General features: G+C 37.4%; 1 protein-coding gene across 1 annotated transcript; it reads left to right on the top strand.

The window, feature by feature from the left end:
- The first annotated feature begins 3,053 nt into the window (after positions 1-3,053).
- Positions 3,054-5,559, top strand: noto (notochord homeobox). The gene is made up of 3 exons (XM_037746934.1): positions 3,054-4,055; positions 4,148-4,335; positions 5,093-5,559. Exons 1-3 carry the CDS (start codon positions 3,692-3,694, stop codon positions 5,303-5,305), a joined length of 765 nt encoding a protein of 254 aa, XP_037602862.1. The 5' UTR covers positions 3,054-3,691; the 3' UTR covers positions 5,306-5,559.
- Positions 5,560-14,193: the final 8,634 nt, after the last annotated feature.

The following is a 14,193-nucleotide window of genomic DNA, read 5'->3' as shown; positions in this document are numbered from 1 at the left end:
CAGGACATGACTATGAAAAGAGGACTCTCTGGGACAATGCTCCGCGTATTCCTTGTCTGGCCCCAATACACAAGGAGGACATGTTGCCTTCACTAGCAGCATCATTAGAGGACACAGAGAATGAAAAAGACATGACAGTATAAAGTTCAGATGTGCCGGCAGAATATTAGAGGAGACCTTGGCTGCAAAGGGCAATTACAGTTCTCTCTTAAGTCTATTTAACCTGATGTGGCAATTAGGGTTGCAACTAATGACTATTTTCATTATCTATTAATCTACTAAAACTAATCTACTGAAGGTGATGCCTTTAAAATGTCTTTTCTTATCCAACAAACAGTCAAAACTCAAATATATTCAATTAACTTTCACAGAAAACCAGCAAATATTCACGTTTGACAAACTGAAACCAGTTAACTTCTTGGCTTTTTTTAATTGAAGGATTAATTTGTCGATAGAAAACTCAACAGGTATCCACAACTGGACAATAAAAGTATTATATTCAGTCTGATAGGCGAAAATATCTTTAATTGTTTTAGTTAATTCCAAATGTTTGTATTAGTGTCACTTATTTTCTAAATTTGTTTCACTAAATTAAACCTTATATCCTTTTTTTCCAAGCTGGTTTGACTGAGAAACATCTGACATTGTGTCATTCAACTTGAAGCTTTTATGTTAAATGAAGGTTTCACCACTGAATGTGAATGAATTGATCTGTCAGGACAGAGGTTTTTCTGCAGTAAGTTGCCAGTAAACAGTGGTGATGGGGTGGGTGGTCCGGTCGTAGAGGCATCAGAAGAAGCATCCTTATTGTTCAGGCCGGGTGGAGAAAGTCTGTGTTTGCTCTCTTCATTAGACATTCTAGTGTCAGTGAAAGAGGATAAATAAAACCCTCTGAGGTCAAAGGGAAGGAGCGGTTCGCTTCGGTGTTTAAATGTGTTTTAACAGTTACTTAAGGCTTCGCAGAGCCTCTCCGCCACCTCCAAATGATGGAAATGAGCCGGCAGAGTTTGCAGAGCTGGCAATAATCCCAGTTGAAAGAGACGATGTCTTTGTGCGAGAAAGCAAATCACTTCCTTTAAAGAAGCCGCTGCTTCATCTTCAAACCTTTAATGAGAAAACAATAAAACAAAGTATTGTTTCAGAATAAAGGTCTCTTGGTCTCTTTTTACGCAATCAATGAATCAAATCTTTAATGATCCCATATCAGGTTCATTTTCAGGTTCATATTTGTATTTTGTGTTTCTACTAGAACATGTTTATATGCTGTAATGTTAAAAAAAACCTTTATTTTCCTCATACTGTCAGCCTGGATATGCCTGTATTTACCCTCTGTCTGAAACGCTCCGTTTTAGCGCATTTTGACGGAACTGCAACAGAATTGCGTCGCTAGGCAACAGCTTGGGTCCATGTGTACTTCCTGTCAGCTGATGACATTCACATACAATGCAACCAGGAATAAACTGGGACACATTTACAATGTTTACGTTTAAAACTGTGAAATGGTCTTTATATTGTAGATTTGGGACATCACAAAGGGACAGAAATCCTGATAGCTTGTTTCAAAGGCACAGTTTCTGAATACGGGCTGTGTGTATTTCCCTGTGGATTGAGTGTTTTGATACTTTCACAGTATTTATATAGGACTTAAACCTGCTTTATAATCTCACTTTTTTTTTATAATATGGGACCTTTAAGGCTTTAGACCAACTTGGATTGTTTTAGGAACCAGCCAGAGGAGTAGAGGCCTTTCCCAGTCTGACATTCAAAGGATGGGATGGATCAACCTGTGGATTAAGGCGGTGGCTGAGAGAGATTAGAGGAATTGCATTTTGGTAAAACCAGCAGCATCACTCTGTCACCACACCAGACCTGCTGGATTTGACGCCTCAATTACGCACCGCAGTTATTCAGGTTTTAAGAGCAACACTGCTGCTGTTAAAAGACACACTCTGGAAATAGAGAGCATTCATTTTATACAGGAAAAAGATTATGGATTGTTTACATACAGGAGTGATACTTGATTTACAGCTACACTGTAAACAATTGCTGTTAATTTACAGCAGGATTTCAACAGTATTAACCTGTTATTGCTAAAAACAGTACTTTACTGTTAATACAAAAGAAAAGCTTTTTTAACTGAACTATAATGCATTCTTAAAAAACATCACTTTACTGCTGATCAACTGTCTAAAGTATCATCAGTAACAGTTTCATGCACTATTTCTTTAATTCTGGGACCTGATCTGCTCATGTGAGGCTTGTACATTGTACATGATGGTAAAATCAGTGAATTAGCTTTATTGTTCTTCACTCACATGTTGTTAGGTTTCATTCTGTGCTTGTAGCCAGCTGGAGACACACATGTTGGGAAAAGTGTCAACAAGTCTATTATAGCCTTTTTCCTAACAAGTGCCTTTAATTGTATTTAGTGTGACTATTCCTAAGTCTATTCATCTAGGCAAAAAATAATGTTTATTAAAATGTATGTAAAAATACAACCTAAATAGTGCATTAAAACAAATCAGTAAGATAATGTAAAAGAACGGTGAAAAACAGCTATATAATGTATCTTTAAACAGTAAATTAACTGTAAAATACTGTAAAATTAATAAAAAAAACAACAGTATTTTTCATTAACAGTACAAAGCTGTAAATTTCAGCGACAGTATAATAATGTTAATTTTACAGTAACATAAAGGCAACCCTGCTGCCAGTTCTTTACTGTTATTTTACTGGGAACTTCTTAACAGTGTAGTTGAGATAAAGCTAAACAAAAAATATATTTTTGGGAGGTATATGGTTGAGGAAGAGTTGTGTTAAGGGTTGGGATAAGGTTTTGGTTTATACCTACATTCTAACTCCGGATGGATTTGTGGGTTGTAAATAAACTTGGGATGCTGTTCATATATTTAATTTGTGATGTAAATAAATCTGGGATAGTTTATTTATTATATTATATTATAATTCTATCATTCTATGATATATGAGTTATTAGAGGGGAAGTGAGAAAGGGGTATAGGGAAATATAAGTTGTACTTCTACCTACTCCTTTTCGAGCACTATTACTCTTTGTTATTATTTTGTATCTGTTTTTATTTATTTTATGTTCAAAATAAAGTATTTCATTCATTCATTCATTCAAATTAAAGTCTTTCCTAAATTAGAAGGTTGAAACAGTTTGGAAGATAAAAAAAAGTCTGTAAATTGTACATCTTGTCTCCAATTGTGAAGCGACTTGTCACGCTGCTTAAAGCATCTGTCGGCCAGCAAAGGACTTAAAAGGCTCCAAATAAGATGATTTGGTAACATCAAGGCCTTCCCAGCGGTAATGATTACATTTGGACTTAAGATCCATGCAAGAATTTGTAGCCCAGTAAATCTCCTGAGTCCCCAGCCCCCACGACCTCTTCAAAAGCCTTGTCATTCAAAGGGTTAGGATGTTTGACAATCCCAGCTTGTACTACTCCACCAATTAATTGGATACGTTGTCGAGGATGTTCGTTTCTCTCATCTGCTACTTAGAAAGACAAAGGGTCGATGGGGGGGCTGTTGACACCTCTGTGTCCAGCTGGAGTATAAATAAAGAGGAGGCTCTGCAGAGGAGCATGCATTCACTCTCCTGCTGCACTTGGACCAACAACTTTCTGCAAAGACAATCGAGATTTTCCACTTTTTAAAAACATCCTGCAGAATGCATGTGCCGAACAGACCAGTGGGAGTTTACGGATACCCCATGCGTAATTACGCACCGGCATCTCTATACCAGCAGTACCAGGAGAGCCAGTGCGTGTCCGCAACGAAGCCTCCCAGAGGAAAATCCTTCACCATTGATGCTTTGCTCGCCAAGCCGGAGGACACAACCAGCTGCAGGGCGAGTCCTCCTCAGTGTGGAGACAAATACCAACCAGGAGGTCCAGTTCTACCTCTCAGTGGACCGATGGCACCTTACGTCTACTCTCCAAACATGTTGCACCATGCACAACCCGGATACTCAGTCTACTGCTGCCCGCCTTTCACCTACCAGTCATCCTGTCGAGGAGCCTTTTACGCACAAGGTAAGCATCAATCAGAGCAAGATCTAAGTGTCAAAATCAAACTATGTTCACGTGGCAGCAGTGTGATTAAACGTGCAATCTCTTCTTTGCAGCTTCAATGTCTAAAGTGAACGCAGGGCTGCACTCCTTCAAGACTAAAGGTGGGAAGTCGAAGCGGATGCGCACCAGCTTCACCAGCGAGCAGCTGTCCAGACTGGAAAAGGAGTTTGCTCGGCAGCAGTACATGGTGGGATCCGAGAGGTTCCTCCTGGCCTCGGCTCTGCAGCTCACTGAAGCTCAGGTAAGAAAACAGAGACTGAAAACTAGAATTTAGGCATTTACAGAAAAACTAGTCCATGCATTTATCTTCAGCCGACTTGACTACTGTAACAGAGTCTTTACTGGTCTTCCTAAAAAATGGATCAGACAGCTGCAGCTGATTCAGAAAGCTGCTGCTAGAGTCCTCACTAAGACCAAGAAAGTGGATCATATCAGTCCAGTTCTGAGGTCTCTACACTGGCTGCCTGTCTCTCAGAGAATTGATTTCAAAATACTGCTGCTGGTTTACAAAGCACTAAATGGTTTAATGCCCAAATACATTTCTGATCTTCTGCTATGTTCTGAACCATCCAGACCTCTCAGGTCATCTGGATCAGGTCTGGTTAGTGTCCCCAGAGTCACAACTAAACAAGGAGAATCAGTTTTTATGCACCAACTATCTGGAACAAGCTCCCAGAAACCTGCAGGACCTCCAACTCTGAGTTCTTTTAAATCAAAGCTTCAAACTTTTGTTTGCTACTGCCTTTTATTAAACCAGATAATGATCTTTTACTGCACTAGAGCTTTTACTCTTGTGTGTTATATTCTATTTTAGCTTCTATCCTAGCTTTTATTTTTAGCTTGTTTTTATTTTCTAATCTTTAATGTTTTTATAACTGTTTTAATTATGTCTTAATGTTCTTTTGCACTTTGTCACAATGTTGTAGACCCAGAAACATATTTAGGTATATTTCTTACTGCAGTATTTCTAATATGCATGTTGTTTTTGTTCTCTCCAGGTCAAAGTCTGGTTCCAGAACCGACGAATCAAGTGGCGCAAACAGAGTCTGGAGCAGCAGCAGGCCAAGCTGGCCAAACTGGGCCTGGCTGCTCCGCCGAAGAGTCCCGGATCTCAAGGCCACGGTGATGAAGGAGACGAGGAGGAGGATGAGGAGTTCTCTGACCTGGACGTGGACATCGACGTGTCTGATGACTCCACTGACCACTGTTGACCGAAAACCGCTGGACTCTTTGAGATGAAAGACTTTTTGTACATATATACTGCTGAGAAAGGAGGCCTGTGTCTCCAACTATGAATATTTAATAGATGTATAGTTATATATTTAATTTTTCTTGCTCTTTGATAAGTTCACTTCATGTGTTTTTGTACATTGAAATGAATGAAATATTCAGAAATATATTTTATGACATTAATGGCAATGTTGTCCTGTTCATTCCTTCTTATTCAGCCAAGTGTTAGAAAAGGTTTCAGAAGTTAAAGGTGACATTAAAAAAAATTTATTTACATTTTAAATGCACTGAAATCCATTTATTTCATTCACGGCTGAGATATTCTACATTAACACAAAACTATCTAGTTTAAACAGTTTATTTCTCATAAGAGATTTCTGTTTTCCTCTATGCTCTTGGTACTGGTTTGACGAGGGCGGGGCTCAGTTGGTAAAACGTGACATCATAAACGTCTGTCAACCAATCCGGATTTGGTAAAATTTGAATAGAAATCTGATGACAGTTCCGGGTTTGTTTAGCTGCTGTTAAATCAGATCAAATCATGTCCACACAGTCCTGATGAAACACGCTGCCTTCAAATGAAACTTGTGAGCTTGTGTTTACAACAGGTTCACGATATGCTTAGAGTTTAAGAGGTTAAGTCGTGAGAACACCGCTGCTAAGCGACGGCAATATTAACGTTACTGTCGGCGTCCAGAAGCCACAGAGGTTAACAATTTAGCAAGCTAGCAAGAGGGTAACATAATGCAGGAAATGCAAAGATGTAATGACAGAGGAGTAAGATGAGGCCGTTGGGAATGTCAACATTTTCCTCAGACGAAGAAAAACAATATACAACTTAAATCACAATATATTAACTTATTATGTACCAAAATATTTACTTCCATGGGTTCCGCCATTTCAGACAACGTCACAACTCGTGAACTTTGAGCTTTCAGAAACTTTACACTTATGAAATTGTGATTACCACAAGAGGGGGCGTTCATATGAGCTCTTCTTCTGAACATCGTTAACACAACTTAGCTCAGTGTTTGAAATTACACCTAGAGATGTGTTTTTCCAAATTTGAACTGTGATTGTTGCTCATTTAGTGCATTTAATAATTAAGAGAAAGTTTGAAATGAGAGGATTTGAAACCATGTATTAAGGGGCTTTAAAGGAAAACTGTTTTTTCGTTAAATATCAGAGGGACTGATACTCATAATTTTATCAAATCAACAGTCGCGCTCATTTTAACGACTACATCTAGATTTAAATTAGCAATTTTATTACAACAGTTTAATTATTAAAGTAAACCAAAAGCACAAAATGTTACAAGACAAAAATCAGATGAGACTAGGACTGTCCTCGGCCAAAGAAATTCTTTGTCGTCAAATCGATTAATTGATTTAATCGTCAGATCTATAAAACTGAGTTTCTCCACAAAGAATCACTTAAAAGCACCACTTTAAATCTTTTGTTTACAGAGATGTGCTCATACGTTTTTTAAGTATTAGTAGTACTATTTCTTATTAAGTTTCTTGGAATTAAGTCATTCAGCATGAAAAAAGCATAAATAAATGACTAATCGACTAATGAAATCTTAGTCAACTAATACCAAAACGACTGATTCAAATGATATAACTGAGTGTTTGTCTGTCTATAAACACAAAGGTTTATTAATCTGTACATGAGAAACTGATTTAGCTCAAGAGAGAGAACCTGTCTCCTCTCTAATGTATCCCAATCATCATCCTGCCCTTTGACCTCCCTTTATTGCTCCTCTCAGTTTGAAGATGACGGAGACATGGCGAGACATTTCCTCCCGGGTTTGATCTGAGTTGAAGTCTGGGACGTACTCGGGTTCCCCTCTGATTTAAGCTAAGCAAATAAATAACCCGCTCAGGGATTATGTGTGGATATGTGTAACCCGGGGTGGTAGGGGTCAGTCTGTCTCGGGGCTACAGAGCTGGGTCTCACTCTTTAATCTGTTTAAACGGTGAGTACGCCTGTTCTCACTGCTTCTCAACAGACGAGGCTCACACAGGCCCTCCCTCCCACGGCAGGTGTCCTGTCTCTACTCTATTGAAACTCCACGTCTCTCCTTCCAGGTGGAAAGGGACTCACGCTGCCTGGCTGGCAGACATGAGGGATAAAACATGAGGGGAGGATTGGGACGCAACAAATGAGTCCATCAGAGCAGCTAATTGGGGTGGTCAACCTGAAAGTCCTGTCCTGTGGATAACTCCGTCAAATTAAACAAAGACATCACAGAGAGGTGGTGTCCATCTCTTTAATCCTTACATTTGTTTCACAACAGGTTATTACATTAAATGTACTGTCAACTACTTTTAGTTTCTATCAAACTACTTTAGAGCAGGATTTAAAGATGGTCATAATATGACAAGCAAAAAAGATCATATAGATTTCTCTGTAGATGTAGATCTCCGTCTCATGTCCATTTTCCTTTGACAATACATGGACAATTCAAATGAATTGAGAAAAACCTAAAGATACATAAACATGATGTCTAATATTGACATTCTGTAAAAAACTAGCCACAGTAGAGGTTGATTTTTAACATATTTACCGAACAACACAGTCTCACGACAGTTCGTGAAACAGTCACAAAATTGATTGATGAATATGATTTGTGTACATAGACTTTCTTTTCCCCGTGTCACTCAGCTCAACTTTCAACAACGTACTTTCTGTGCGTTTTCCGATGAATGTCCAGCAATACGAGACGCATGTGTCAATTTCCGCTCCAGTCTTTGCAAAATACAACTACTTAGTTAGGTTTAGGAATAGATCCACTTAGGTTTAGGCAACAACACTACTTAGTTAGATTTACAAAAATATTGCGGTTTGGGTTTAAATAACACAGAAAGTGGCGTAACTTAAGTACGGAAGTTACGCCACAACTGACAAATAAAACAACATTGACTTCTGGTTCCACACGGGACACGAACACCAGCCTCCTGGGTGAAAGTCTGCTGTTTTTTAACCCACCCATCCACCCTGACCTCCTCCCGGCGTGGATTACATACGCAAAGATTTCAAAAAGTATTTCAGAATAAAGGTCGCTTTTCCAAGTGCAACATGTGCACTCAACTCAACAAACCCACCCCTACCAACAGTCAAGAAACTGAGCAGAAAATCAAAAGCAAGTTGGAGAGTTATTTCAGTCAGATCACGTCAACTTTGACTTTATATTCTTAACTAAAACCTGTAGTGTTGGTGTACATTGGGACATAAGTAGGCCTACTTTCTACTCCTATTGCTGACAACCCCAGCACACTACACATCTGCAGAGCTGTAAGAGGGAGAAGCCGGCTGGTAACAGTATCAAAGAGAGAAGTTTAATCAACAGTAACAGAGCTGATCTCTTTCTCTTGTCGGCCGCCCCCCGCCTGCTCTCTCCTGGTGTCTCTGCTCCGTCTGATTAGGGCTGAAACGCCGCCGAAGGAGCAGAATTTGTGTAAAAACCCCAGAGAGCCGTTTCTGATGTGATCAGCCGGGAATCAGAGCTCCCCCCTCCTCTCCTCTCCTCTCTCCACAGCCCAACGTAATCCCATTGAGGGGAAGAAAGAAGCAGTCAGAGGCCTGGGAAAACCTGAAGAGTCCTGGGGAGGAGAGGGGCGGGGGTCACCGGGCTCATCGTCCCAATTAGCACAGGGCACCTTAACGGCTGGAGACATGCCAACGCTGGCTGGGTTACTAACACTAAGACTCTCTACAAGAAGCTCCTTATGTTACATCTTCATCTTCATCTGCCTCTTGACTTGTTGCTCTGATTCCTTTTGCAACAAGTTGTTCTCTTAACAGAGACAATATGTTTATCCATACTGTCTTATTATAATATACTGTGTCTTTGTTGGCTCGTACTGTGGTTTCTAGAGCTGGAGCAAATAGTTGAATGGTCAAAAAATAATCTGCAACCATTTTTGATAACCTCATTAACTGTTTATCTAAGAGAAAAGACAAAAAAATGCCGGTTTCAGCCTCTCAAATGTGAAGATTTCCAGCTTTTCTTTGTCTTATATGATAGTAATTTAAATACAATTCAGATTGGTCAAACAAAACAAGCGATCTGAAGATGTCACTGTGGGCTCTGGGACATTGTAACAGGCATGTTTCACACTTTCCTGACATTTTATGGATTATAGAATTAGTAGGATTAACTGATAATGGAAATAATTTAGTTACAGACAAAGTTTGTACAATGATGTTGTTTCTTTTTGTTGCTGCAATGCTTGAAAAATAAATCCCCTGATCTCAACAGACTATCCTGGTAAAATAAAGGTCAAATAGATCAAATAAATAATGATAAGTTACATACAAGCACAATAACCCGCATTGTAAAGCTTTGGTCATCCAGCAGAGACAAAGTGGATTTAGACTCTGACTGGATACTTTTGTTTTCTAGGCTTCAGGAATGAAAACAAGAAAGCCAGCTACCTGTTAGCATTACTATCAAACCTGAAACTCACCAGCCAAATTATGCTAAAATATGCAAGTGGCTGCTAGATTTGCTTCACAACATCTCAAATTCAGGGCAAATGCAAAAAATGCATAAGATGGCAGACTATAAACAGATAGCAAACTACAAACAGCCTGAAACCAGAGAATGTTTGGCATTTTATCTTGAAAAATAACTGAATCGTTTCAGCTCTACACTAATGTGTACGTTTCTAGCTTTTCTAAATGAAACACTTTTTGAATATTTAAGTTTGATGAGAATGTGCTTATCTCTTTATCATGACCCCTCAGTGATGAATCCATCAAGCAGATGCAAATGAAATGATAACACTCAAAACGTCCTTATATTATTATTATTATTATTATTATTATTATTATTGGAAAAAAAATACAACCTAAATAGTGCGTTAAAACAAATCAGTAAAATAAAAGAAAGGTGAAAAACAGCTATATAATGTATCTTTAAACAGTAAAATAACTGTAAATACTGTGAAATTAATTTAAAAAAACAGTGCAAAGCTGTAAATTTCAGCGACAGTATAATAATGTAATAATGTAAAGTTCTTTACTGTTATTTTACTGGGAAATTCTTAACAGTGTGATAAAACTCAACTTTATAATGTCTTTATATTATTAATATTGTCTTTTTTTTCTATCTTTAAATACCTAAAACATTTCATCCTCCCTAAATGTAAATGTCCTTGGTCACATGACTCAGCTGAGATGCGATGCAGCTCTGAGAAGGTGTGAAAGTTCTCATGGAGAGCAATAACCTGCAGCTCCAATAGGAGGCTGCACTTCATTTGAATAAGGCGCGTTTTAGGGTCCTCCTTTAAAATCCTCCTTTGCATTTTATTTGCGAAGACGAGGGCCCCTCTACTCCATCTAATAGTCATTAGCTTTCATTACAAGCGTTTGAAGTAGAAGCTGCTCTTTGTGTCGCAGTGAAAGAGCTGCACAATGACTTCTGACAGGCAGCTCATCCTCATCCTCATCATGTTTGGAGAGCAGACTCGTTTTCTACCAGGAAACTGCAGTTCCTGTTCACATCGTGTTCAGCAACAAGAGAACACCATGAATAGAGAGAAGGAACCAGCTGGTTTCCAAACTACGCGTAATTTATCCAACGTGCATCTTTTACGCACAACATCATCCATGAATAAAATGGAGGAAAAAAATCGAAAAATGTTGGATTATATGTCTCTATAATATCTTTGCCTGCACAAAAGTTTGTATACTCAGCAGTAGATACACTTATCCTGTTTATCAATGATTTAATCGCCTGAAAAATCGATGCAAAATTAATTTCAGATATTTTTAATTGCTGCCTGAAGATAAAATAAGATAAGATGAACCTTTATTAATCCCCGGAGGGAAATCCAGGTGTCAAAGCAGCAACATCAGCAAACAGAGTGAAACACAGGAGAGGTAAAGGTATACAAAAAATATAAAAACAACAATAGACATAAAAGATACAGAGTGAATGGGTGAACATAGTGTGTGCAGTCCGTCAATAAATACATGTAGTATGTACACATGTGCAGTCTATAAAGTGGTATATAGGATGTAGTGTAAAGGTGTTTTTTTAATCAGGTAACTATAACTTTAAAACAATATTTTTAAGTATTATTAGTTCTACAGCAGCACTCCTTCATAATATAAAAACCTACTTAACTGTTTTGATTTGAAATATGGCTGGTATGATTAAACTACTTTTTAAAAGGTATGTAATAAATGATTCTTTATTTATGTATTAATAGGCTTATAGATCCACTTCCTGCTCTCCTGTCTCCATGACTCAGATTAACCCCTCTGAGGCCAGCTGTGACTCCTGGTTCTCCTCTTCACCTCCTGCGTTCATTAATAAACTAATTGGTCATTTTGTTTCGCATTAGCTGTGTGTGTTCAGCTAATCTGTCCCACTTAGATACTTGGAAAATTTCACCCCATTATAACGAGATGGGAGAAATAGCACGACGGTGTGTTTGTGTCACCTGGACGAGAAGTGCTGTCGTTTAGACACCTGTACTGATCTAAACTCCTCCAACCGGCTCTCCTCCTCAGCATAAACAAACACCCCTCTTTTAACATGTTCATATCAAGAGAATGACATTTAGGTATCAGTTAAAAGACTTTGGATTATTTGGATTATTGAGGCCTTCCTTAAACTTAAACTTTTGCCTGTGGTTCTGTTGCAGTCTTTTTAATTTTAGATTGACATGATGATGTTAATCACAGGATCCCAGTTGAGATTTTGTCTTTTCTAAACATGGTTGACCACTGACATTTATATTTGTCTGCAGGAAAAACTGTTAACAACATATTGTGATGACCATTAAGTGACCACACACTGCTGTGACATTGCAAATTTACTATTTTGTCTGTTTTGCTTTTTGGGGGATTTAACATTGGATTGGACTCAAAAGGTTTGCCATTGTTGAGTTCACGTGGGTCCTTTTTCTCTATATATGTAAGGCAAACAACATGATGTTAATTAATAAGGAGTCTAATCATACCAGCCATATCAATCTCAAACAATCAAGTATAGGCTATATTTGATAAAAGTTTAGAATTATTAAATAATTATTTAAAAAAAAAAAAACTTTTAAAAGGGTTATAGTTACCTGTAATATAAAAGGTAAGCTTTCAATTAAAATGAATTTGGATTATTTGGTTTATTGAGGCCTTCCTAATGCAGCAAAGAAACACAGCTGAGATTTCATCTTAAATGGAAGACCATTGAAACTGATATTTGTCTACAGGAAAACATAGTTATCAGTATATTATGATGATCGCCATTAAATCCACCTTTTACATGCTAAAACATCTAATTGTTGTATCATACCCCACTGCAAGTTACCACACATTTCTGTAACATTACAAATTTAGTATGTTGGCCGTTTTGGTTTACTTTAACATGGGCCCTTTCACAGCATATATGATGTGCATTAATAAGTCTTGTTGTAGGAGAAAAGGCAGAATATTTTGTTTAAGTCCGAGCTGTAAAATAACCTGAATGAAATGCTATGAAATGTTTGACAACTGCAACTGTATTCTTGGTGTCTTAACCATGAGGGTTGGGCACTTTACATGCATGACAAGAAAATAAAGAATCAATAAATCAAATGTTGTATTAACCTCGATGTTTTGTACTAAAGTCTAGTCAGACTCCCAAACAACTGGGACTGAGCCCTCTGAGAACTGGAAGTAAAAACCCACTGAGGTCAAAGGCTCCAGCTGAGTCTTTAATCCTGTAAACATGCTCTAACTCCCTTCAACCACTGGATGGCAGCATTGGTCTAAAAAACTCCACAGTGAATAAGGTTTAGTTGACTGGTGAGTGATTTCTCTTTGGAGGTAAAATATCAGACAGTTTATGGATCAAAAGATATAATTTTTCTACAAAAACTGTTTCTCTGAATGTGAGGTTTTATCTACAGGCCTCTAACATTGGAAATAAAGTCACCTTTTAAGGTCACTGGGGGCATTTCTGTGAAGTTATAATGAACTGAAGGATTATAATATGTTTTTTTTACGTTTATGAGATTTCTAAACATTATAATAAATGTAACTGGTAATACAGATAACAAACAAATTCATAAAGTACAATATATGGTTAAAACTCACCCATATTATAATTATACTATTGTAATTTTCTTCATTAAATAAATCATATTTTTCTCAATCATTAAAAGTGAAGACACCATTATAAGGATGTCTTATTTAGGCCACTAGAGAGCAGCACTGATATTAAATCAAACCATCTGTCTCCATCATGGTCTCTTCCTCTATTGTCCCTCTTTTCCTAAAAACAAAATTATGGATATTTTAAACTGACAATTAACTAGAATATTTTTGAACATTGCTATTTTTTTCATGGGCCATTTTTTTTAGACAATATAACAGGAGTTATATTGATCAGAGAAAATGATTATTTCTTTTTACAATAATTTAAATAAAAGAAAATGATTTGTTGAACTCAGGTCAAAGTCATCTATATTTTATATTTCCCCAAATTATTAGAAGACAGATGGACACAATGACTTCATGGAAGGCAGTAATGATCATGTGAATCTAATTAATTTTATATAATAAGCTATTTGTGGAAATCAGTGTTTTTTTTAAATCAGAATTGATCAGTTTTACATGCCAGTAATCGACTGTACCAGGAAATGTCTGCATATATACGCCAATGTTCTCAGTCAGATTTCTTTTTTTACATTAAGCTTTGTACTTGTTGGGTAAAAACAATATATTTTTTCCATTGTTTACCACATAAAGGAGGTGTGGTGGTTAAGTGTTTCTCTGTGGATTTCTCCCATAATTATAATACAGTGTTTATGAAAAAACATGCAACAGGTTAGATGAATTAACACTTTAGAGAAAAAGTTAATTAAAATGTTTATAA

This window comes from Sebastes umbrosus, chromosome 16 (genome assembly GCF_015220745.1).
Source record: "Sebastes umbrosus isolate fSebUmb1 chromosome 16, fSebUmb1.pri, whole genome shotgun sequence".
Taxonomy (NCBI): Eukaryota; Metazoa; Chordata; class Actinopteri; order Perciformes; family Sebastidae; genus Sebastes; species Sebastes umbrosus.
The sequence above is the reverse complement of the archived record's forward strand: the minus strand, read 5'-3'. Positions and strand labels throughout refer to the sequence as shown.